Genomic DNA, 26136 nt, shown 5'->3' with positions numbered 1-26136 from the left:
ATTAACTGTAATACCATTAGTAAAATTAAAATATGATATGAGATTTGACTCAAATTGATTATATACGTATTAATTGATTATAACTTAAAAAATGATAAATGACATATTATATATATGTGAAATAAAATTGTGTCATACTTCAGATATATTTTTAGAAAAGGGAAAATACCATTTAAATATCGAGGTTTCACAAAGTCCCAAAAATACTTTAGTTTTATCATAAATAAAGTAGAGACCAAAATAATTTAAATATGCTATATTAGTTTTCCATTTAGCTTAAGCATAAACACTGTAAAGTTTGGCAAATAACTACAGACGTTTAACAAAAATCCTCCCCAATTAAAATATGAAACCCTTATATTTTAAACCAACTTCTTGTCTTACCTATGTTATAACTTGTAAGACAGCAGCCGAGAGAGCGAAACTCTTCTATATTGTTTAGTTAAATAAGAAAATTATAATCTACCTAATCTATTAATGGGCATGATTTCTGCCTGCCCCGACCTTGTATTATATAAGCTCGGCGACCCTACAACGATTATTTTTTTCCTTAGAACCAAGCATACTAGATGCAAAGGAAAAACTTCTGTCGCGTGTTTTTCTCTAATGGTTGTTTCATCATCTCTTTCGCTCTTTCTCTCATCAGGACGATTGCAAAATCTGGTGAGATTTCACTGACATCGGAAGCAAACAATGACAAACTTTTGACCTCTGAATCCTCGATTTGGCGTGATCATTATCTCCACTGACGTGGGGTACGATCGGTGAGTTTGGTACATCTAATGGCCGATTAATGTTAAGAAAATGCATGACTTTTCTTCACCCCATCGGACATTTTCCTTCACCAAATCGGCGTGTTTCCTTCACCAATCTATTTTTCATGGTACAAATGTCTTTCTCATGTTACAAATTGTTGTTAATTTGCAGGCTATAGAAACTAGAGTTCTGTAAGTTTTCACAACTTTTTTAACCATCATGTTATTCATGTCTTTTGGGGTGATTGGAGTTTTCATCTCCACTGTCCTTATATCGTTGGGTAAGTATTTTACACAATAATGAATCTTTGGATGACTTGCCCACATGATTCAAAGTTGATTATTTAAGAGTTGTTACCATATCTATTTTTGTTGGTTTATAGTTTGTATTATAAACAGAAACGCGAAGTAATTAAGGTCACAGAATCGATAATATAATAAAATTAGTTTTATTTCATTGAAAAACATACATAAATCTGATTTTAGAATAATATAATTCAATCGTTCGAATTTTTGATCGATTTCAATCATTATTTGCAACAACATCTTCCGTTAATACAATTTCCATCTCTGTAATGCTCAAGGATACAGTCATGAAAGCATTCAAATGTTCCGTACCTTATTGTACATGGTGTAGAGCATACATCATTTTTTGTTGTCTCAATCACTGTAACACATATATAACTTATGTTAAACAAAAGTGTTCTCCAAAAGAACAAAAAAAATGTTAAAGAAAAGTAAAATATACAAACACATATACATTAAAATCGGTACATTTTTTTCTTCTAAAAAGTAAAATATTCAATAATTACTTTAAAAATAATTAAAAATAATTGGACAATATAATAACATATCCGATGAAGCCAAAACGTCGGAGTTGGACAGTGAGTTTGTCAATATCACTACAAGGAAAAAAATCACATAAGCTTTTGTGATATTCATTTGTTTTTTCTTACTGTAAAATTCTTTGGTGTAAGAAAAAAAAGAGAAGAAGAAGTCTATATTTTTTCTCTATCTCTTACGAAAAGCTTTATTTATAGGATTCTTTGCTGAAAAAAGTTTCAATTTTCAAGCTAATAGTTTATTTTTAGTTTTACCATAAATAAGTCTGTCATATTTGCTAATAATAATATTTTGGTGGTAAGAAAATATTCACATATAGACATTATAAAAATATACAATCAAATATTACGGTCAAAGATGTGTCTGGTAACAATTTAGGTAATGTTGTTAATGATTTTGAACTAAAAATAAAGAGATTTTTATTAAGTAGAAAGAATCTTACAAGTTTCTCTACATAGCAAAAATAATTTCTAGAGCCCTATAACTAATCCAATCATGTTGTAGTTATGAGTTCTTAACCAGCTCACAGGCCTTGTTTATTTAGTTCACAGCAAAAATCCTTTTTTTTTTTTTGCTGTAGACAGAAAATAACCTACACCCCAAATTTGTAGGCTGTACACAATATAATATTTTATCTTATTTAATATATATTTGAAAATCATTTCATATTATATAATTTATTTTAGTGACAAAATTCAATTACAAGGTATATAACCGTTAGTAAAATATTTTCTTAATAACATTTAACATTAAATTTTAATTTAGGCATTTACAACAAAAATAATTTAATACTATTTTGATTTATAAACACAAACGTCAGGACAAGTAATTAAAGTTATAGAAGCGACAATATAATAAAATTAGTTTTTTCACTGAAAAAGCATACATAAATCTGATGCTAAAAAATAATAATTCAACAGCTCGAATCGTTTGGTCGGTTTCTATTATTTTTTAATACAACACCTTCCATCTTTATACCTCTTGTGAGTACAATCAAACCAACATTCATAATGTCCGCGCCTTCTTGTACATGGTATTAAGCATATATCAGTTTTATGTTTCGATCACTGTAAAACATGATAACTTATGTCAACCAAAAGTAACATATATATATATACGTATATTCATTAAAAATGGTTTCACATTTTTTTCTTTTTTAAAAATTAAAACATTCAATAATTACTTTGAAATGACCAAACTAAGTAGACGATACCAACATCTATACTATTAATTGGGAAACATTTTTTGAACTACAACCTTTTGATGATAGTTTTTTTTCTTTTTTTTTGTCAAACCACTTCTCATCCATCAAATAAAGAAGGATACATAGTACAAATCATCAACCATAAAGATTGGATACATAAAGCAAATTAAGCACAAGATTACATCCAAAGTAGCTAGGAAGGTTGGGAAAGCATTAAACATAGGGGATAGATCCATAAGAACTCGGAGACAGAGACTACAACGCAACATATCACAAGCGAGACCATCGTGTGTCAACAACACTTCCGCGAACAATTTGGGGAACTTAAAAATAGTCACTATCAAAAGAATTCGTGACTTTGATAAATGTTCTTCAGTTTCAATGATTCCCGGTGAGAACCACTTGGAGAAAACTAAAAAATTTGAAACAGTTCTCTCCAAAAAAGAGGATGGCAAATCTGAAAATCTCTCCAAGGTAAGACAACTTTTGCGCCAAAGACCCATAAGGCCAAATATGAGTTCTGCACAAAATGTGGTAAAGACGTGCGTCTTCGACAATCTCAAATAGCAATCTTGAAGTGGGAGCTCGATTCGATTCAAAGTATAGGTAAAGAGCGGATTGAAGAAGCTACAATAATCTTCGCTCCGTAGAGGCGAGATCATAATGCCGTTCTTCTTCAATCTACTAAACTCAAGGATAAAATGCCTAGGTGATTTTAAGGGCAAGGTTCGCGAAAAGACTTTGTACCCGACTAGCAACTGAGTTGGATTATGCTCCAAATGATGTCCATGATCAGTTGTACTCATAAAACGACACACAATGTTGCTAAGAAAGGACTAATAAGAGTTCAGATCAAACCTGGCTAACAAAGGGAAGGGTCGATGCATTAATGGTTTCTTGGCCAAAAGACTAAAACATATGGGCTTGTCTTGAGCGTTTAGAGTAGTTTGGCCACCATTTAAGTTATGCACAAAATCGAGATGGGCTTTAAGAGGGTCAGGCCCAGTAAAGGGAGCCTCCAGCAACATTAGGGTTTCTCCAATCGCCGTCACAGGAAAAGACGGAGGTACACCCGGCGCCGACGGCTCACTAATCACCTGCCCCCAGAAACTAACCGATAGCTTGGAGCAGAGCCAAACATGATCCAAATGATGTGCATGGGGTGGTTGAGCTCTTGTCATGTAACATGATCAATAGGGAGGGGCTTCTAGATGAGGCGGATTGGATACAGATCTAGAATAATTGGGCAACGCAAGAAAACGAAACCCGGAATTATTAAGCAGTACACCACTGGAAGGTAAAGAGGTCTCACTTGTCCACTTTGAGGAAGATAATGAGAGCAGAGCGAACATCAGGAGGAATGTCGAGCTCTTCCTAACTTTGTCTCGAGAGATTGGAGCACCGTGGAACAGAGAGATGCGGTTGAAGGAACAGGAAGATTGAGAAGACGCCCAAAAACACAAAGAACAAGAGAGGAAAACAAAGCAGCAGAGACAAACGGAGGGAGACTCCTGACGCCGGCAAGCAGAGGCTTCGCCAGCGTCGGAAAGCATGGTTTGTGGGAGCGTCTCGATGTTTGTGCCCGAGAGAGTTTGTATGTGGTGTTTCAATTTTATATATCACCTGATGGTAGTTTTTTTTATGTCTAACAATTTGTCCATAAACATAAAAGTCATTCTACAATCATTAAACAAGCTTACTAAATGGGCGATGTCACTTTGAACCTCATATTGCATCCGGTTACAAACTATAAATGCACAAAATCGATCTATAAATAAACGTGAGGTAAAAGCTAAGATTATATGCAATTAATTCAATCCCATAAAGTTTATTTTGTAAATAAATATATAATTTTAATTTTTTCACATTTGCATTACGCAAGCATAATACTAACAAGAAACAAAAATTTCCAGACAAGTAAGTAAAGTCATAGAAGAAAAAGAAAAAAAGTCATAGAAGCAATAGTATAATAGTTAATTTTATTTTATTGAAGAACATACATAAATCTGATACTAGAAAAACATAATTCAACAACTCAAATCGCGAGTTTACTAGAATGATGATCGCTTTCTATCAGTATTTGCAACAACATCGTCCATCAACACATCCTCCATCATTGAAATCCTTGGCCAAACAGTCATCATTACATTCCCGATCTTCATACCTTCTTGTACATGGTATAAAGCACACATCATATTTTGATGTCTCAATCACTACAATACATATACAATTTATGTTAAAGAAAAGTAATATAAATACGCAAACATATACATTAAAAGCGATTTTAAAAAGTAAACTATTCAATAGTTACTTTTAAAATAATCAAAGATATTGAATAGTAACAACATACCTGATGAAACCAAAATGTCGGAGTTGGACAATGAATTTGTTAACATCACTAGAAAAAAAATCACCACATAACTTTTTGTGATATTCATTTTTTTTTGCTGTTAATTTTTTCAAAAAATAAAAAGTCTTATTTTAAAAAGAAAAGAAATTCTACTTCTCTAAGCCTTTACAGAAAGCTATATTTATATAATTCTTTGTTGAGAGAAGTCTTAGTTTTTCAACATAGTAGATTACTCTTTTTTTAACATAAATGAATTTTCCGTATTTGTTGATAACATTATTTTGGTGGTAAGAAAATATCAACATATAGTTATAGATTGGCATGTATGGCATGATTCTATATAATATGGTACCAAATCATGGAATGTTAATATACATTCAAATATAATTTTGGTAATAATTTAAATAATTTTATTGATGATTTTGAACAAAAGGAATATTAAAGAAATGGAGAATCAGCTTGTCAAAGAGAGATTTCCATTAAGTAGAAAAAATCTTAACAATTAATATGATAAGTATATCACATTAAATGCAAGATTTGAGAGCATATATTAAATTATTAATATTAGAAAATTGAAATAAAATTACCTATATGTTAATATTTGGGTCAACATTAGCATATATACTAATTTTTGGGTTAAAACTTTGACCATATTTGCATAAATGGTATGATTCTATATTTTTAATACCAGATTATTGAAATATGGTCAAACTTTTTTTTTCTTGTAACCATTTTATTATACAATACATGTAGTCAATGTATATGAGTTTCTCTAATAAAGTCTCTAATTAATTTCCTTGCAGAATTATAAATTTATAACTTTGTTGATATCCCATAAGAGAAATGAGTTCGGGTTTTTTTTGTGTGTGTGACACCGCACATAAATACACAACAACCCAATAAAATAACACAAATGGTTATTTAGTTTCATAACTTATTATTAATTTCAGGGTTTTGTGTAAACAAAACTCTCTAAGAAGGGTGTATTGAAAGTGGAATTTTAAGAGATTTGTGTAGAATTTATAAATCTTATCTAATCTTATCTAATTCAAATCTTATAAATCTTATGAAATTCAGTGTTATTGAACTAATGATTTCAAAATCCACCTTAAAATCCACTGTTATTGAAAACGATTTGTAGATTTGAATTTTAATGATTTTGGAGGATTTGAGAGGATTTTTTTAGTTAAAAATACAGAAATCTAAATCCTATTTTTTTGAGGTGAGATTTGAATGACTTTTGCTAAAATCATATAAACTTTCCTAAAATAATCAAAATCATTTAAAAACTCAAGAAAACTCAAATCACTATAAATTCTAATTTGAATACACCCCCTAAGTAATTATGTTTTGCAAGTTCACCCTCTAACTCAAATAAATACAAGTCAATATCACAAAATCAAAAGTCACCCGCATGTATAGATTTTGCAAACCGTATAAATTTGTATATACATTGTATAAATCTATTACTTGCAAGTTTCAACTTTATTTCAACGACATCGTTTTGACAACTTTTATACGGTTTGCAAAATCTATAACGTTCGAGAGCTATATTGCGGATAAATTTTGATTTTGTGGTATTGACTTGCATTTATTTGAGTTTAAGGGTTAACTTGAACAAAATAATTACTTGGAGTTTTTTTGGCATAAAACCCTTTTAATTAGTTTTACTAACTGTAAAACCATTAGTAAAATTAAAATAAGATATGAGATTTGACTCAAATGGATTATAACTTAAAAAAATGATAAATGACATATTATATATATGTAAAATAAAATTGTGTCATACTTCAAATATATGTTTAGAAAAGGGAAAATGCCATTTAAATATCGAGGTTTCACAAAGTCCCAAAAATGCTTTAGTTTTATCATAAATAAAGTAGAGACCAAAGTAATTTAGATATGCCAAATTAGTTTTCCATTTAGCTTAAGCATAAACACTGTAAAGTTTGGCAAATAACTATAGACGTTTAACAAAAATCCTCCCCAGTTAAAATATGAAACCCTTACATTTTAAACCAACTTTTTGTCTTACCTATGTTATAACTTGTAAGACAGCAGACTAGAGAGCGAAACTCTTCTAGATTGTTTGGTTAAATAAGAAAATTATAATCTAGCTAATCTACTAATGTGCATGATTTCTGCCTGCCCCGACCTTGTATTATATAAGCTCGGCGACCCTGCAACGATTTATTTTATTTGGCGTGACATCGGAAGCAAACAATGACAAACTTTTGACCTCTGAATCCTCGATTTGGCGTGATCATTATCTCCACTGACGTGGGGTACGATCGGTGAGTTTGGTACATCTAATGGCCGATTAATGTTAAGAAAATGCATGACTTTTCTTCACCCCATCGGACATTTTCCTTCACCAAATCGGCGTGTTTCCTTCACCAATCTATTTTTCATGGTACAAATGTCTTTCTCATGTTACAAATTGTTGTTAATTTGCAGGCTATAGAAACTAGAGTTCTGTAAGTTTTCACAACTTTTTTAACCATCATGTTATTCATGTCTTTTGGGGTGATTGGAGTTTTCATCTCCACTGTCCTTATCTCGTTGGGTAAGTATTTTACGCAGTAATGAATATTTGGATGACTTAACCATATGATTCAAAGTTGATTATTTCAGAGTTGTTACCATCTCTATTTTTCTTGGTTTGTAGTTTGTATTATAAACAGAAACGCGAAGTAATTAAGGTCTCATAATCGATAATATAATAAAATTAGTTTTATTTCGTTGAAAAACATACATAAATCTGATTTTAGAATAATATAACTCAACCATTCGAATTGTTGATCGATTTCAATCAGTATTTGCAACAACATCTTCCATTAATACAATTTCCATCTCTGAAATGGTCGAGGATACAGTCCTGAAAGCATTCAAATGTTCCGTACCTTATTGTACATGGTGTAGAGCATACATCATTTTTTGTTGTCTCAATCACTGTAACACATATATAACTTATGTTAAAGAAAAGTGTTGTCCGAAAGAGAAAACAAAAAATGTTAAAGAAAAGTAAAATATACCAATACATATACATTAAAATCGGTAGATTTTTTCTTCTAAAAACTAAAATATTCAATAATTACTTTTAAAATGGTTAAAAATAATTGGACAATATAACAACATACCCGATGAAGCCAAAGCGTCAGAGTTGGACAATGAGTTTGTCAATATCACTACAAGGAAAAAAATCACATAAGCTTTTGTGATATTCATTTTTTTCTTACTGTAAAATTCTCTGGAGTAAGAAAATGATAAAAGAAGAAGTCTATATATTTTTCTACATCTTTTAGTCTTTTACGAAAAAGCTTTATTTATATGATTATTTGCTGAGAAAAGTCTCAATTTTCAACCTAATACTGTATTTTATTTTTACTTTTACCATAAATAACTCTGTCATATTTGCTAATAATATTATTTTGGTGGTAAGAAAATATTCACATATAGACATTATAAAATATACAATCAAATATTATAGTCAAAGCTGTGTTTGGTAACAATTTAGGTAATATTGTTGATGATTTTGAACTAAATAAAGAGATTTTTATTAAGTAGAAAGAATCTTACAAGTTTCTCTTCATAGCAAAAATATTTTCTAGAGCACTATATCTAAGCCAATCATGTTGTAGTTCTGAGTTCTTAACCAGCTCACATGCCTAGTTTATTTAGTTCAAAGCAAAATCCTTTTTTTTCTTTTTTTGCTGTAGAAAGAAAATAACCTATACCCCAAATTTGTGGGCTCTGCACAATAAATTTTTTTATTTTATTTAATGTGTATTTGAAAATCATTTCATATTTATATAATATATTTTACTGACAAAATTTAATTAAAAGATATATAACTGTTAGTAAAATATTTTCTTAATAATACTTATCATTAAATTTTAATTTAGGCATTTACAACGAAAATAATTTAATACTAGTTTGATTTATAAACACAAACGTCAGGACAAGTAATTAAAGTTATAGAAGCGACAATATAATAAAACTAGTTTATTTCATTGAAAAATCATACATAAATTTGATGCTAAAAAAACATAATTCAACAGCTCGAAACGTTGGTCGGTTCCTATTATGTTTTACAACAACATCTTCAACACACCCTCCTTCTTTATACCTATTGTAAGTACAATCAAACCAACATTCATAATCTCCGTACCTTCTTGTGCATGGTATAAAGCAAATATCAATTCTTTCTGTTTCGATCACTATAACACATGATAACTTATGTCAACCAAAAGTAACATCTAATTATACTAAATCAACAACCATTCTTATTAATAGTTGATGTATTCTCTATTTGATATGTGGCATAAGTCTTAAATTCTACTCGTTTACTTCTTCTTCTCTTTCGTACATATTTATTCACGACCAAAAAAAAAATCTTTAAAACTATTTGTCTTCCCCACATCCCTATGATCTCTACATTCTTCAAATAAATTATTTTCTTTAACACCTAATTGTGACAAAAAAAAACTGTTTGAAAAAGAAAATTGTTTCTTCTTCTCCAACTATTCTATTTTTTTTTGACGTAATAATGATACAACCTTTTTTGTATTTTAACACTAATAAATATGTTTGATATTCTTAAAATATTTTACTATATATTGTTAATTAACATTTAACTTATCCCTGCATAGCAGAGGCATAATTCTAGTATATATATATATATATATATATATATATATATATATATATATATATACGCATATTTATTAAAATGGTTTCACATTTTTTTCTTTTTAAAAATAAAAACATTCAATAATACTTTCAAAATGACCAAACTAATTAGACGATAACAACATACCAGGTAAAGCCAAAACCTCAGAGTTAGAGAACGAGTTTGTCAGTACCACTACAAGAAAAAAATCACATAAATGTTTGCGATATTCATTATTTTTCTTACTCTTAATCCCCTGGTGTGAAAAAAAGTAAAGTCTCTTTTTCAAAAAAAAGAAAAAAAAAGAATTTATTTTCTCTAAATCTTTACAAAAAGCTTTATTTATAGGACTCTTTGCAAAAAAAATTCAATTTTTAACCTATTGTAGTTTATTTTGATTTTTACCATAAATTAATTTTCCATATATATGTCGATAACATTACTTTTATGGTAAGGAAATATTCACAAAAGTTGTTACAGGAAATATATAGTCAAAAAATTTTTTTTTGGTAAAGGTTAAGTTTAATATATACTCAAAGATATAGTGGGTGATTGGTTAGGCTGTAACTGTAGAATTTTTGCTGTAGCTTTGTTGGCTGTAGCTGTAACATTTCTTGCTGTAGAATTATTGCTGTAAATTTTTTACTTTAAATATTTATAAAAGATGGATTAGTAAATATAATAGTTGTAATAAAAGATTTTCTTATAGTAAATAAAATGCCTTGTATTACTAATTCAAAGATTTTTAATGAACTATGGAAACACAGATTTTAGATTTGTTGGGTATCAAAGTAATGAGTTTTGGAAGCTCACGTATGATGTATATTTATAATATTTGCTTTTCTTTTTTTCTTTAGGTTCAATAATTATCAGTTTTTTTTAGAACTTATCTTTGTTATTTGTTATATATTTATATTGATAATTTCAATTTTTTGTATTTATCTAATAAATTAAAATTTCTACATCCAAAAAAATAAGGCTTCGAGAATTTACTCTATTACTGCCTTAAAAACAAAAGTTTTAAAAAAAAGCTACAATACGATTGGTACGTAATCAAGGCTTTAAGAAAAATTAAGGCTGTAAATAAGACTTTTGAAATTAGTAATACAATGGAGGTGATTGGAAGAGGCTTTTAAGGTTTTACAATAGTTTTTAAAGTTTTCACAGTTTTTTTGCTCCAATCACACTTTTATGGCTTTAAATAATTTAAACTGAAATTTGCTCAGATTGACTCTAATTTTAACAAAAATAACTAAAATGACTCCTCTTGGCAATGATTAACTAAAATGACTCCAATTTTAAGTAAAAAGACCAATTAACCTTAATCAACCTTAATACCATATTTTTAGCAAAAAAAAAATGAATTATGAATAAAATAAATTAAAAAATATAAATGAATAAGATCCCGAAAAAACTGGATCTTATTGATATGAAAAATATAAATTAAGAATATAAATTGAAAAATAGAAATTAAGATTATATTAAAAATATAAATTAAAAATATAAATTGACAAAAGGAAACGCAATCAAAAGATCTTATTGAAATAGTTGATGTGTAGAATAAGAAAAAAAACCGAAAATTTTGATTTTAGAAAGATATACACTTTATTGTCAATTTAATGCATTAAAATCAAATATGGAAATAAAATAAACAAATCTGCCGTAAGAAATTATAAGTCTGTCGTAAACAAATGTAATCAAACCGGTTTACCCATGCTCTCAAACCGGGAAATAATTTTAGTTGATCAAGGCTTTACTTGGGACTAATGATAAGACTACAATAACGTGATGTTTCAAATTTTGGAAAACAAATCTGTCAACAAAAAGTCTACCATCACTTAAAAGGTTATTCTAGTAATAAACATATCTGCCATAATATTACATGATTAAATCTGTTATGCTTAGGATCAGAAAAAACAAAATTGTCATTACTAAAAACAAATCTGTTATCACTATGATATTGTTTCGTAATTTATTTTTTAAAGGAAAATCTGCTGTAAAACGACAGATTTACCAACAAGTTAATAAAATCTTTCATCACATATAACAACTCTGTCATCATTAAATTTCATTTTCTTTTGTTGAATAAACTGTGGCAACACGACAGTTTTAATTATGAAATAATAAATCTGTTTACAAAACAGAAAAACTCTGGTATTTTCTAAACAAATCTGTCACCGACTTGTTTATGTACCTATAAATTTTAATAATTCTTTAAAAGTCTGTAGAGTCTACAGAAAATAAATCTGTCGCAAAAAAATAATCTACGAGAATCCAAAAATCTGTCATAACTAAAACTAAATAAATCTGTGGTGCAAATAAGTCTGTCGAACAAAAACTGTGGTGGATCAACAAATCCGTCGTATACAATAAATCTGTCGCAAAAGGATACACAAATTTATAAAACTCGACCAAAATACTGGAGTGGCATTTTCGTAAATAATTTTTTTTTTTTGCCATGCTGGAATTAAATAGTAATGGCATTCCTGTAATATTATTTTTCCTAACAAAACAATAAAGGATATTTTAGACCAAAATATTACTCATATAACTCACATTTTTGGTATATCATTCTAGTAATTAAACCTAAAATATGGGTCTCCCTAGTAAATTTCCCTAATTTAAAAGCCTCTAAAGTCATTTTTGTTTTTAGTATGATTTAATTTTGAAAAATATCATATATGGGCTTAAAATATATATATATATATATGTTTCAAAAAAATAGATTTGTTAGGTTAAGTCATTTGTGGCTAAAAGATTTTTAGGGTTTTAGCTTGGTTGGGTTTCATGCTGGCACGAAAAATCTTCAAAAGTATATTTTAATTTTGTTTTCTTACAAACATGGTTGGATGGATTTACATATTATATTGTTATCATATTTACTTAATATTTCAAAAGCTTTATCTATGATATTTTTTATGGTTTTCACATGTCAAAAGTCAACAAAATTTAAATTCTATTATATATATAGAAATTGTTGATTATTGACCCGAAACGATTTCAAAGGCATTGAAGAAAAAGAAGATTTAGAATGCATTGATGCGGATTCAAATCTTAAGAGTTCTACAACATAATGTATTTTGATGTCTTCTGTGAATATGTTTTATTTGGTATAAGTTTATAGAAATTATTTCGATTTATCTGGTTTTAAACTTGTATTTTAAATTAAATTATGTTTACTGATTGCTAGTGGTTATTTCAGTGTTCATTGGCTCATTATATATATTTATAAGAAATATCAACAATTATAGTTTATAATCTACTAATATTTAAAAAAAAAATTAAAAAAAAATGACTATAATCAAACATGAAATATTTTTTATTTTTTTGATAAAGATCATGAGATATTTAACAGTCAAATTTTTATTTTTAAAAACTCACAACCTAAAAGCAAAAAGGCCTACATCTAATTTACTTTATTTTTAAATGATACTTTCACTTTATTTGTTTCTTGTGAGTCGTGAGTATTCTTTGCTCCTCAAATTTATTGCAATTTCCAACTTCCAAGAATGGTGACAACCCAATGCTCCCAGTCCCAGTCGCTACCTAATCATTTACTTCCCAAGTTTAGCCCCCTTATTGATTTCTTTTTCAGACTTATATATAACTATTGTTGGATATGTCCGGACCAATTAATTCAATTTCTTGTCGTATACTTGATTCAACGTCACTCAAAACCAATATATATATATGTACATGTTAGACTGCTAACGCAGAAAATTCGAGAGAGATATTGAAATATTAATATTTACTGTAACATGAGATTAGCTAGGGTCTTCCATCAAAGAGTTCAACTAACGAAAAGTGTCATCTTTCTTTCTAACACATACACTGTGACATTAACGTCTCCATTTTCTAGCGATACAACCATATTATTAGATGTTAGGTTCTAGAACATAACGACATATATATCTTATATTTAAAATAACTCAGCATTTTCTCGTCAACCGAGTCTAGCCTATTGGATCCACAAAAATAGTCTAACAGGTCCTTTCAAATAGAACTATTTTTATTCAACATTATTTTTTTTAACGTATTTTTTTAGCAGTTATATTTTGTTTTCAGTAAAGAAATACTTATTAAAGATACTTTTGAAAATAGGTTTTCGAATTATTTAACATACAAGTCTATTCTTGAAACCCATATTTGATATTTGTTTTAAATATAATGGTCTCTCAACTCATATATTTTATGACTATAAGTATTCTTGAAATCCATATTTTTAAATTCTTTCAGAGGTCGTTGCTTTTTGGCTTTGAATGGAACTGCGGGCTAATGGCGGAGCAACTGCAAGGTGGGACGTACCACTTTTAGTTACCCATTCAACAATTTTGATACAGTAAAAGTGTATCATGATTATAAAAAGGGAGATTTGCAAAACTGCCCTTATTCTAATAACCTTTTGTAAAAGTGCCCTTTCCTAAAGGCCATTTTTAAAACTACCCCTTCTAATATGCCAAATGACTGTCTTACCCTCTGAATGATTAGGTTTCACGTTGGTTTCACAAACTTCTTCGTTTTGCCACAAACTTCTTCGTTTTCCTCTCTGATTTTCCTCTCCGATTTCACTCAAAATCGCCGGCGAATTTCCTCTCTGATTTCACTCAAAATCGCCGACGAATTCCCTCTCCGATTTCACTCAAAATCGCCAACGAATTTCCTCTCCGATTTTACTCAAAATCGCCGACGAATTTTCTTTCTGAGAAACCCCAAAATCGCCGACGAATTTCCTCTCCGATAAACCTGTTCTTCGCTGAAGGATTCAGATCATTTCTCTACGACGCAAACAATCCCCAGAGATATCGATAGATCCGACGGTAAACACTAAATCAGAACCAAAATCTATTACGAAATAGTATAACGAATTCACATAAGCAAATCTATCACGAAACAGTATAACGAATTCAAAAGGATTTTAGAACAATATAACGAATGTACAAGGATTTTAGAAACAAATTCAATCATCAAATCTCAAACAAAATTCAAATTCGAAGCTGAAGCAAATGTCAAACTGTCGATTGAATCAGGATTCAAATAACGAGTTCACAGAATCAACAACAAAAATCGAATAAACCAATTCGAAAACGAAGATTTAAGCTAACATTATAAAATCAAACCTGGGAAACGCAAGAGATTCGACGGCGACACATAGCTCTACTTACGACGGCGAAGATGGGTTTTCACGGCGAGTAAACTCATTATTTCCGACGGCATGGGATTCAACGGCATTCACAATTTCCGATGGAGGAAGAAGAGAGAGAGTGAAGAAATGAATTAGGTCTGTGGGTAGCTCATTAAGGGTAATTTGGAGAGAAAAGTATTAGAAAGGATAGAAATGAAAATGGGAAAAAAAATGGTAGAGTTGCAAAAGGGCATTGAGAAAAAGGCATTAGAGTGAATTATTTTTATAAAAATGAAAATAATATTTGAACTGTTTTTGGAAACATGCAAGAGCAAATATAAGCAGTTCAAGAGAAAAAATGATCTGCCACGAAAACCTAACAGTCCATCTTGATCTTTATTAATCATAATTATTATATTATATTTAATTCAAGTTAAATTTTTATTTTTTTATCAAAATTCAAATTAATTATATCTAAAGTTTTTTATATCATTTTTTGGAATACCTTTTCATTTATTATTTTCTTTTCACCATTTTTATTATTATGCAACACTCTTTTAACTATCAAATATTTTATTAATAAATATTAAAAAATAATTTACATCATGTTATCAATTCGTATGTAAACACTAAATAACATTGCTATAATAACAATAAAATGAAATAAGGTAAGTTATTACAAGTTTTATTTAATATTTTATTATAGTATGTATAAATTATTTTATTTAAATTTACAATATAAGATTCAAAATAAAGTATTTTGGATTCATAAAATTAATTTAATGCTTAATTAAAAAAACTATTTCAAAAAATTTAATATATTTTATTATATAAATATCTGCTCTGCAATATTTTATTTGTGTTACCATTCAACAAATATCTTAAAGTGTTTGACCCGCTTGATCTGCACTTGTACCGCTAGATCTGCTTGATCTGCTTTTGTTCTGCTTGATCTGGTTGAACCGCTTGATCTGCTCTGCTTAAACCGCATCTTCCATTCGAAGCCTTTATTTCTGCAAAATGATATACTACTCATCAGGTGTTTTTTTAAAGGAATATTGATTGTTTTCTCTCTTTCAGCTTTGTCACAATCGTTTCCTCCTCTTTGTTTGGACCATATTTTCCCCATTCTTTCAACCTTTTTCCCATTTCTTGTTGGAACATTTTTAATTACTAAATATGCTTATACTCATAATTATCTTCACTTTTTTCATGCACAAGTTTATTTATTAATGTGGACGAAAAGCTATGAAAACGAAGTTTAACCAGTGAAATAAGTTTGTGAGCTTAAATAGTTATATTCTATCGTTTGTGAGTTTAAATAGTTATGCTAATATATGTTTTTTTTTAGACTTCAGATAAAGAAAGTGTCGAATGTGTAGATATATATAAACAGCCAGCATTTGAACACGAGCTTTTAAAAAACCACAAAATTCAGGTTATTTTTTTAATTAACTTTTTTTTTATCATTTTGTGTATCTTATATATTGAATATCGTTTTATTTTAAAATTTCAATAATATTTTTTGACAAATAATAATTCTTTTCAAATTATTTATACAGAAACAACCATCGAAAATTCCAAATTCTATCCAAATAAAACATAAAAGCAAATGGGAAACAAGGGAAGCTCATGTGAGCATTTGGGAGTGTCCAAAATAACTGTACCTATTTGGAAGTACGAAAGAATTAATTCTACCGATGAATCTTTTGCTTCTCTAATAGGAGATTCTCCACATGAGGTATTATCTTATACATACATAGTTAAATTTTCAATGACAACAAATTATATCTAAAAAAAAATGAATATCACTTAATAGTTAGTAAATTAACTCATATTTTCATTATTATAATTTTATATCTTAATTTTTTTAACCAAGGAATCGATTTTCATATACAATTTTTTTTTTTACTTTTACCAAATTGTTATGTATGAAGAAGTAAGATTTTTTTAATAGAACTATACGGGCCTTAGGAAATGATTTTTGGTCTCTTCTTAATAAATAGTACTAACATGTTGTAGGGCCTTGTTTTAAAAAAAATATTAATGGATCTTTCCTAAAAATGTTTGTGGGCCTTAGCCCCTTTTTCTATTAACAATTTTCCTAAATAGCATTGTATTTTTGTTTTCTAAGAATCATTGTATTTTCGGTTTAAATTACATATTAATAAAGAATGAAAAACGAAATAGTATTAATCATTTCAGAAACATCATAAACATTATTAAACAACAATTATCGTTTGTTTTAAGAATTATTGATGATATGACTTGGAAAATAACAGCATGCGGTCGGAAGTACGATAACCTCAACCAAAATGTACGGAGCAAATGCTACAATAAGTGTGTGGGATCCAACCGTAGAAAGCAGAGATGAGTTCAGCTTATCGCTAATTTGGATTACATCTGGAAGCTACAACAAAAACAATCTCAACAGCATTGAAGCTGGTTGGCAGGTATGCTCAAAATTTCTATGTGTTATTTTTTCAGTATATATAATGACTAATACATTTACAATATATTTTCTTTTATTTTAGGTTTTACCAAATTTGTATCAAGACAGTAAACCAAGACTATTCATCTTTTGGACTGTAAGTAACTAAATATGTTTTAGAAAATGTTTGATTATCAATTTTATCTCATCTATTTTATATTAAAAATCACAAATAATAATAATCATTATCATTAATCTGAGATTTCAAAGTTTTTTTTTAAGTTCATTAGTGTGATTTCCTAAAAGAATGATGTTTTGAGTTTTCCACACAAATTAAGAAAAATAACTTTTATATTTTTTTTATTTTTAGTTTAATAATATAACTTCTAATTCTCTCCTCTCTCTATTGATCACTAACGAAGATAATAATAATATTAACCTAAAATATCAATATCTATTGACCAAAATTAAAATCCAAAACATCAAATTTCATAAAATAGAAGGAATATAAAGTAATACCATTTTATTTAAATTACATTGAAGTTCATATCATTATACGAAATTAAGGGAATGTAAATATCATCATATTTTCATATTTTAAAATATGATTGGAGCGGTAGTTTTGTTTTGCAAATTTAAATTTACTCGGTTGAGTTTAGTCTCTTGTCTTTAATTATCTTAACAATGATTTTAAGTTATTCCACATAGAGTTTAGTTTACAAAAATGCAATAGAACAATTGGCTTAACTAGTACTACTAGTTAGTGACATATGTCTAGATAAACATGAATGCAAATAGTAACTCTCATCCGAGCATTTCCAACCATGAAACATCAAAACACAATTTGGTGTCCAATTTGTTTTTCTATCTCCAACCATAACACTAAATCCCATACCAAAACAAACTTTTTATTATTTTGTTAAATTTAAAATTCCTTCTATTTAAACAATTTGATAAACACTAATTCTTTTCTCTAACTGATTTTCAATTTAATTAATATCCCTATACTATTAAAAGAAAAGTACGTTTGGTAAACGGGTCGGGTTAAAATTAAAATTAGATTGAAATTAGAGTGAAATTGGGCTAATTTACGGGTAATTTATGAAATCAGGTCATTTGATTTCAAATTGATTTCAATTGATTTTAATCCTTCCATATAAATACACGTTAAATCCTTAACAAAACCTTGTGAGAAAAACTCGGAGCTAATACATGTTTATGGTATATGATTAATGTTCAATATCTACTAATGACAATCCTTACTAATATGGTAACTAACATGATAATCGATCAACATCCCTATTACTATGGTAACTAACATTACATTCGATTAACAACTTTATTGACGTCTACCAACTTTCCTTGCTTAAAGATACTAACATTTTACATAATCTCGAATCATATCCTAACTTACTAACTTCAATATTCTCTAACTACAAAATATGTCAAATATTCCAATAATATTCTGCATTTGGAAACATAATATTTCACATATTATTAACGTGATGAACACATTATTCACAAATATTAAACTCGGCAATATATGATTGCATTAATCAATTTAGATTCTATTATCTATATCTAACTAACCTTATTCTCTAAATCATTTATTCGGAATATGCTTTTTAATAGCCGATTATCGAGCTACTAATAAACACTATAAATACATGTCGAGCAAGAAATGCTTCTCTCATCCAAAACTATTAAACCATTTCGTGTAGAGCAAACCTTAACTTGCTAACAATGGCTCTAAACGCTGCCTCTCCTTTCACCAGCCTCAATGCTATCAAGCCATTCAAGACAACCTGGAGGATTCAAGTGAAGATTGTTCATACTTGGAAACAGTACACACAATATTCAGGCGAGACAGTTGAGATGATTTTGGGAGATACTTATGTGAGTTTAAGTTGTCATATTAACTTTTTGTATGTACTCTTGATATGATTGTTTTTTTTCACTAATTGTTTTTCCTTTCAGGGTACTCTAATTCATGCAACACTTAAGAAGGCACAAGCTATAAAGTTTCAAAGAGACATTGTTGCTGGACGATGGATTGTTATTGAGAATTTTACCATGACTAAGGCAATGAGAAAATTCAGAGCTACAAAACATCCTTATCGTATGTCTCTTATGTACAACTCTGTTGTCAATCCTTGTGCTTCTGTTTCCGATGACATTTACTTGGATTTGGTCGATTTTAATGATGTGATCAATGAAACCGGTTTGAATGAGAATATTTTGGTTGGTAAGAAATCAAAATCTACTTGCTTTCAATTACGAAATATTCATATGTTTATAGTCCCTTTAACTATTATGAATATCTGACCATGTTCTATTCTTTGTATAGACATACCTGGTCAAGTTGTGAACATTGGCGAGCTGATAACTCATGATGTCAATAACAAGACTACCAAAAAACTTGAATTCGAATTGAGGGATACGAGGTTAAGATTACCATTTCTACTTTATGTCTTCACATTTTTTATTCTTATATATTCATGAACTTATTGTAGAGATGTGAGGCTGACCTGTACTTTGTAGGGGAGATTTGCTGAAACACTAATTGCTGCTTGCGAAAACAGCGGGACTAAGAAGGTTATATGTTTGCTTCGTTTCGCAAAGATCAATGAATTCAAAGGTAACACACTGTTATAATCCCGTTTCAAATTATGGAATATCCATTATGGACTAAAAGGTGTTTGCAGATCAATTCGTTTAAAGGTAATGTATATTGGTAAACCGTTTTCACTTATGGAATATAGATTAACAACTAATATGTGTTTACAGGTAATAGATCTGTTTCCAGTGCATTTGATAAGTCATTGTTGGAAATCGATCCGGATCATCCTCAAGTTCAAGAGTTTGTTGTCGAGTAAGTCATGAGACTTTTAACCATATATATTATATGAATGAATCTCTAATCTATCAACGTTTTTATCTGCGCTTGAATATTTGTAGTTTACCACAAGATGGATTGTCTTTGACACTGCAAGTACATGTTCCTAAGCATATAAAACATGCTGAAAACAAGGCTGAAATGTACAACAATCTGTCAATCTGTACTATTAGAGACCTTATCCAGTCAAATGAGGTTTTAAATCACACTGTTTTGTATTTTTGGTTTCAATATACCTTTGTATGCAAATTGATTTCATTAATTTGTCTTTTAGGTTGGGAAGTTCAAAATAATGTGCACTATTTTTAACATTGACAAAGACTTTTCGTGGTATTACTTCATCTGTTCCAAGTGCAAGAACACTGCCTATTTAGTTCCAAAGGTAGAAAATGAGGTTCTTAATAAGGCAAGGAAATCACTTTTCTAGTGTGGTACATGTAAGGAGACTACAAACAAAGCAATCCCAAGGTGTGTTTACTTATTGATAATTAGTTAACGCTATGTAGAGAATTTTTTTTAACAAGACCTAATGTAATTGTTATTTAGGTACAAGCTCATTGTTGATGTCATAAATTCAAGTGGCTTAACTAAATTAATGCTCTTTGAATCTGATGCAAAGCAGATTGTCTCTTTCTCTGCTTATGATCTTCTTAATGGAGAGTATGATGAGGTAACTTGCATCCAACGTTTTCTATAGTTTGATTAAAAGTATTATATGTTGTTATATCTAACTTGTATTCAACGTCTGCTTAACCACCTAATTTATCAAAGCAGATCAAGGATCCTACTATTCTACCACAACCTTTAGTGAATTTGGTTGGAAAAACATTCCAGTTTGTCGTGTCAATTGAGAAAGACAACATCAATGATGGTAATGACACATACAAAGTGGCATACGCTTGGGTTGGTCTTGAGCCGTTACAAAGTGACACCATTCATGATTCTGACTTGCATGATGATCTTCAGACTATTGTGTCAGTTGAACAGGTAATATTTTATTGGAATTTTATAATTTCTATTATACAGTTCGTGATTGTTTTTATGTAGATTAATATGAAAATATTTTGTTAGGATACCATGCCATTAAGTAATAGTAGTGAAAGGGTCGACTCTTTGGAAACTCATTCCATGACTCCGTCATCCAAGCGTAAGGACGAAGTAGACGATCTTCGTGAGAGTCAGTCATCTTCATCTAAAAAGTTATGCATTCAGAGCATTGAAATGATAGTGTCAAAGATAGTGGGAATAGCGTGGAAGATGATTTTCCACCAAAATAATCTACTTCATTTCAAAGTTTGGTTTACTTTACTAGGAATGATGTTTCTGTTTTTATTTAAGAGTTTGAACTTCGTTGGTTTACTTTTTTGTTAGAGCATTTCGAGTACTTGATAATTTGTTTCCAAGATTAAAATAAAGCTTCATTTTAGAATAATTTACTTGGTTTCTTAATATGACTTCCTTGGCAAATTATTTGAATCCAGTTTAAATTTATTGTGACTTTAGACTTAGTATAAACAAAGTTTGCATACCTAAATAAGTTTCCTGACTTTAGTCTATATTCTTAATACGGGATTAAAAAGTGATGACATCAACAGTACGAATCAACAATTGTTTTTAAATATGAATCATATTTGCAAGTTATATATATATATATCATAATTTTGTAAAGGTTGGATGTGATATATCGAAAATATAAGTTTGAAAGCTGATTTGAAAACCACAACCCAATGCCAGTGAACTTGAAAACATCAAAAGACGAAAGTCTGATTTCAAAACCGTAATCATTTATTTTTTATGCTCTGAACTTAAATTTAAATTTAATTATATATTTTCAAAAATCAGTAACGTTAAGTAATATTGGAAATATCAATATTGTCATTCTTATCCCATTCATATTCCTCACAAGAAAATAAACAATCAGAGAGGAAGAAGAGTTTTCCTGAAATGTCAACGGCTACATATTTTTCAGATTTGCATCCGAGAAAGACAAAATGGTATGTGATTGTTAAGCTATTGAGGTTGTGGAATTGACCTTTTAATTACTTCGGAGAAGAACTACCATGATTTTGGTTGATGAGAAGGTATGAAACTTGATGATTAAATTTCATATTTTTATACTTATTATCATGTTTCTAATATTCAATAAATACATTGAAGTAAGTTTTGATTAAATTTTAAAACATGATCTCAGGGACACCGAATTGATGCATTTTCTCCTCTACATGCAAACAAAGAAGTGTTGATTTCCACACTAAGAGAAGGTAAATGGTATCTACTCTCAAACTTTGAAGTGGTCGTAGCTAATACACAAGAAAGATTCTCTACTCATGTGTTCCAAATTAAGTTTACACGAAAGACTACAATGAAACATGTTGCGCCTAAGACAAGATGTCAGTTCATTGATTGTGTTGATTTCTATCGGATCAAGCATACATCTACTGCTGAAAACAAATTTGTTGTTGGTGAGTATTTTAGTATTTATTTTCCGGATTATAGAATAGAGAATGTGAACTTATATAATTAAAAATAGAAACATGAATTGTGTTATTATCATTTTACAGATGCAATGGGAGTCATTGAATCAGTATCTCCCATCGGAAAAATTCTTTGGGTTGCAAGAGATTGGAAAAGTGATTTTGCATTTAGATACCTTACTTTCACAATTCAGGATACTCTGTATGTTTTTACAAATATAATACATTATGTGAAATATATAGGTCTTTTGAAATATTTTAAATAGTTCACTTCATATTATAGGCACCAGTACATGAAGTGTGTTGCTGTAGGAAGTGCTTGTGAAGAGTTTGAAAGAAAATGGTACAAAAAAATAAGTGATGTTAACTTTAAGATGGAGCCTGTGATGATTATTCTTCGTTTTTGGAAAATTTCACAGTTTTAAGGTTACATTCTTAGTTCTCTAATTGTTCTACACATATTTGTGCTACATTATTGGATTTATAATTTACCAAACCTTATATTTGTTAATCAGGAAATCCGTGTTTGATAAGCGTATATGGTTGTTCAAAGGTTCATGTTGATCCAAATTTCCGAGGAATAGACAAGAACAACTATCTGTAAGTTTCCCTCCTTATCTCTAATGTAGTTTATTCCATATGTAATATATATTAACTTGGTATATTTTTTGTTGATGTTTTGTAGGCGTAACTTTGCTGGATCAGATGATGAAGATGATGATATTTTTATGGAGACTGTGGAGTCTAATTTTTAAAGTCTGTTTTATAACTTGAATTATGAGAAACCATAAGTACTTTTCCCTTTGAACTATGCTTTAGATATTGTTGGTCATATGTTTAAGCATGTAAGATTTAAAATCGTTTGCCTTTTAGATTATGTTTAAAAGTTTAAATGTATGCGGTTTTGAAACATTTAGGTTATAACTTATCTTATATTTGCAGTGTCTTTACTTATACAATATAGGATATAGGATTTATTAGGTATCTAACCTTCTTTAATGTTTGCAAGATCCACTCATTAGCTTCTCCTCTGAGTCGTTTAACATGATACAATACCTCTGCAAATCACGAAGATTGTAAAGTTAGTAACTATATAATTTAAACAGAATTATTTCCTAATATTTCTGTAGATTTTGGTAATCCATATGTTATGGTTATTAAAATAGATCCTTGTAAGGCAACAATTGGCAAAATTAAAGACTTTTTAAGAAATAATCTAAATATACAATATTAATTAAAATATATACAAATCAAAACAAAGCAACTGCCAATATCTATAATGTTTACTTCATTCACAAGTCTACATAGTGGTCTTTATCTGTATAATCTAAAGATTTTTGACAAATTACATATCGGTGTCACTGAATATATTACTGACCATAACCACTTACTATAAGAATTGATGATCTTTCGGACACATACACAATCTTCGCTATTATTCAGAAAATCTTGGTTTTTACTTTAAAGTCTAATTCCTTCTCATGACTTGGAAGTATTTAAGTACACAAAGGAAACCAAAGGGGATCGATAACTAATCCTATAAACATTGAACATAATTAACAAAGTGAGAATAACATCGCGCAAACTTTTCTGTATTCCTGTATTTGCATCGCGCAAACTTAATACTATTTTTTTTTTTGAAAACAAATGTGGAGACAAGTAACTAAAGTCATAGAAGCAATAATATAATAAATTTAGTTTTATTTCTAGTTGTTCAAAAAATAAGTTTTATTTCATTGAAAAGCATACATAAATCTGATGTTAAAGAAACAAAATTCCACCGTTCAAACGAGACCATTCATTGATTTCTATCACTTTTTGCAACAACATCGTCCATCAACACAGCCTCCATCGTTATACCTCTCGTGCAAGCAGTCATGCCAACATTCATAAGTTCCATACCTCCGTGTACATGGAGTAGAGCACACATCATTTTTTGTTGTTTCGATCACTGCAACATATTAACAACTAGTGTTAAAAAAACAAAAACAAAAAGTGTAACAGATACGCACACATAAACATTACAACATGTTTTAAAATATTCAATAGTTACTATACATGACAAAAAATAATAATTGGACAATAAAAACATACCGGATGAAGCCAAAACGTTAAAGTTAAACAATGAGTTTATCAGTATCACTACAAGAACAAAAATCATAGAAGTGAATCTCATTTTTTTCTGTTAATTCTCTCTTGTAAAAAGTGAATTGAAAGAGTCTCTTCTTTCAAGTAGAAAACAAGAAGAGGAAGAAGTTTATACTTCTCTAATCTTTACTGAAATCTTTATATATATAAATATTTGCCAAGAAGAGTCTCAATTTTAAACCTAGTTATTGCCGACTAAAAAAAAGGAAAAACACCTAGTTACTTATTTGTTTTCCATAAAAGAATTGTCCATATTTGCTGATAATTAACATTATTTCGTGGTACAAAAATATTAACAAGATAGTTATATATTGGCATAATTCTATATTTTCGGGTACCAAATCATGGAAATATACAGTCAAAGATTTTTTGATAACCAATTAAGTAATGTTGTTGCTAATTTTGACGAAAGATGACAAAAATGGAAAATCCGCTTGACAAAGAGGAATTTTCGTTAGGTGGAAAGAATCTCATAATTAATATCATTTAAAATATCAAATTACATGCAAAAAACTAATGTGAGAATTGTGTCTACGATCACTAGATCAATGGCAATTCTGTCAATGTAACAGATTAACAGGTCCTCACTCAAGGGATGGATCAAAAACAATTGGGCTTTTCTAAATTGGGTCCACGAAAATTAAAATAGTATAATGGGCAAAGTGCAGTTTTTGAGAAAAGGCTAGAGAAGTCTTGGAAAGATAGCAAATTAGCAACTGTACTTTCTGAATGTTTAAGATTATTATTTTTAAACTTTGGTAACCTATACACTAATATTAATTATTTTCCAATGTACAGAAATACTAAATTTTATATGGGTCAATCAAGTTCGTATATAGTCCAAAAATGTGGATGTATATGTACATTATGTGTAATAGCAATTTTGAAAATCAAACTCTCAAAAAAAAAAAGGGAAATTTGAGTGTATAACCAAAAAAAAACTTTAATTAAGTAACAGCTATTCTAATCATACCACTACAATATTCTATGTACAATCTATAATATTGTCATATTTGTCCATGTTACAGGATACATAGTTCTTTTATTTATTTTTTAATTTTTTTTAAGTCTTTGTCTTTTTCTCCTTCTATTCTATCTTAATAAAACAAAAATTATATAAAATTCTTATTATAACTATCTTTCATTATCGCATATAACACGAAGTCACCATGATTATTTATTATTGTCACTGCCACAACCGTATCACCACAACCACCACTGTCAACGTCATTGTTAGTGCC

General features: G+C 29.1%; 6 protein-coding genes, 1 long non-coding RNA gene and 3 pseudogenes across 10 annotated transcripts; 4 read left to right on the top strand and 6 right to left on the bottom strand.

Annotated features, from left to right (window-relative positions):
- Positions 1–1285: 1285 nt before the first annotated feature.
- On the bottom strand, positions 1286–1697 carry AT2G03936 (Defensin-like (DEFL) family protein; the record flags this gene model as incomplete). Its single annotated transcript, NM_001036234.1, has 2 exons — positions 1286–1439; positions 1606–1697. 2 exons carry the CDS (start codon positions 1695–1697, stop codon positions 1286–1288), a joined length of 246 nt encoding a protein of 81 aa, NP_001031311.1.
- An 845-nt stretch (positions 1698–2542) lies between these two features.
- Positions 2543–3088, bottom strand: AT2G03934 (annotated as a pseudogene). The gene is made up of 2 exons: positions 3053–3088; positions 2543–2665 (listed from the first exon to the last, which is right to left on the bottom strand).
- A 708-nt stretch (positions 3089–3796) lies between these two features.
- On the top strand, positions 3797–4175 carry AT2G04605. The gene has a single exon (NR_140020.1). It is a non-coding gene; the product is annotated as an other RNA (long non-coding RNA).
- A 589-nt stretch (positions 4176–4764) lies between these two features.
- AT2G03933 (Cysteine-rich protein) lies at positions 4765–5277 on the bottom strand. Its single transcript, NM_001036233.2, has 2 exons — positions 5153–5277; positions 4765–5015 (listed from the first exon to the last, which is right to left on the bottom strand). The coding sequence occupies exons 1-2, from the start codon at positions 5238–5240 to the stop codon at positions 4876–4878; spliced, it is 228 nt and encodes a 75-aa protein (NP_001031310.1). The 5' UTR covers positions 5241–5277; the 3' UTR covers positions 4765–4875.
- Positions 5278–7964: 2687 nt separating this feature from the next.
- On the bottom strand, positions 7965–8380 carry AT2G03931 (Defensin-like (DEFL) family protein; the record flags this gene model as incomplete). The annotated part of the gene is made up of 2 exons (NM_001036232.1): positions 7965–8104; positions 8293–8380. The coding sequence occupies 2 exons, from the start codon at positions 8378–8380 to the stop codon at positions 7965–7967; spliced, it is 228 nt and encodes a 75-aa protein (NP_001031309.1).
- A 777-nt stretch (positions 8381–9157) lies between these two features.
- AT2G03932 (Defensin-like (DEFL) family protein) lies at positions 9158–9575 on the bottom strand (the record flags this gene model as incomplete). The annotated part of the gene is made up of 2 exons (NM_001036231.1): positions 9158–9388; positions 9534–9575. 2 exons carry the CDS (start codon positions 9573–9575, stop codon positions 9158–9160), a joined length of 273 nt encoding a protein of 90 aa, NP_001031308.1.
- Positions 9576–16558: 6983 nt separating this feature from the next.
- On the top strand, positions 16559–17888 carry AT2G03930 (hypothetical protein (DUF239); the record flags this gene model as incomplete). The annotated part of the gene is made up of 4 exons (NM_201685.1): positions 16559–16687; positions 17229–17399; positions 17481–17534; positions 17748–17888. The coding sequence occupies 4 exons, from the start codon at positions 16559–16561 to the stop codon at positions 17886–17888; spliced, it is 495 nt and encodes a 164-aa protein (NP_973414.1).
- Positions 17889–19120: 1232 nt separating this feature from the next.
- On the top strand, positions 19121–21490 carry AT2G03920 (annotated as a pseudogene; the record flags this gene model as incomplete). Its single annotated transcript has 1 exon — positions 19121–21490.
- Positions 21491–22375: 885 nt separating this feature from the next.
- On the top strand, positions 22376–23497 carry AT2G03915 (annotated as a pseudogene; the record flags this gene model as incomplete). The annotated part of the gene is made up of 1 exon: positions 22376–23497.
- A 1025-nt stretch (positions 23498–24522) lies between these two features.
- AT2G03913 (Cysteine-rich protein) lies at positions 24523–24968 on the bottom strand. The gene is made up of 2 exons (NM_001035890.2): positions 24842–24968; positions 24523–24698 (listed from the first exon to the last, which is right to left on the bottom strand). The coding sequence occupies exons 1-2, from the start codon at positions 24921–24923 to the stop codon at positions 24559–24561; spliced, it is 222 nt and encodes a 73-aa protein (NP_001030967.1). The 5' UTR covers positions 24924–24968; the 3' UTR covers positions 24523–24558.
- Positions 24969–26136: the final 1168 nt, after the last annotated feature.

This window comes from Arabidopsis thaliana, chromosome 2 (genome assembly GCF_000001735.4).
Source record: "Arabidopsis thaliana chromosome 2, partial sequence".
NCBI classification, from domain to species: domain Eukaryota; kingdom Viridiplantae; phylum Streptophyta; class Magnoliopsida; order Brassicales; family Brassicaceae; genus Arabidopsis; species Arabidopsis thaliana.
The sequence above is the reverse complement of the archived record's forward strand: the minus strand, read 5'-3'. Positions and strand labels throughout refer to the sequence as shown.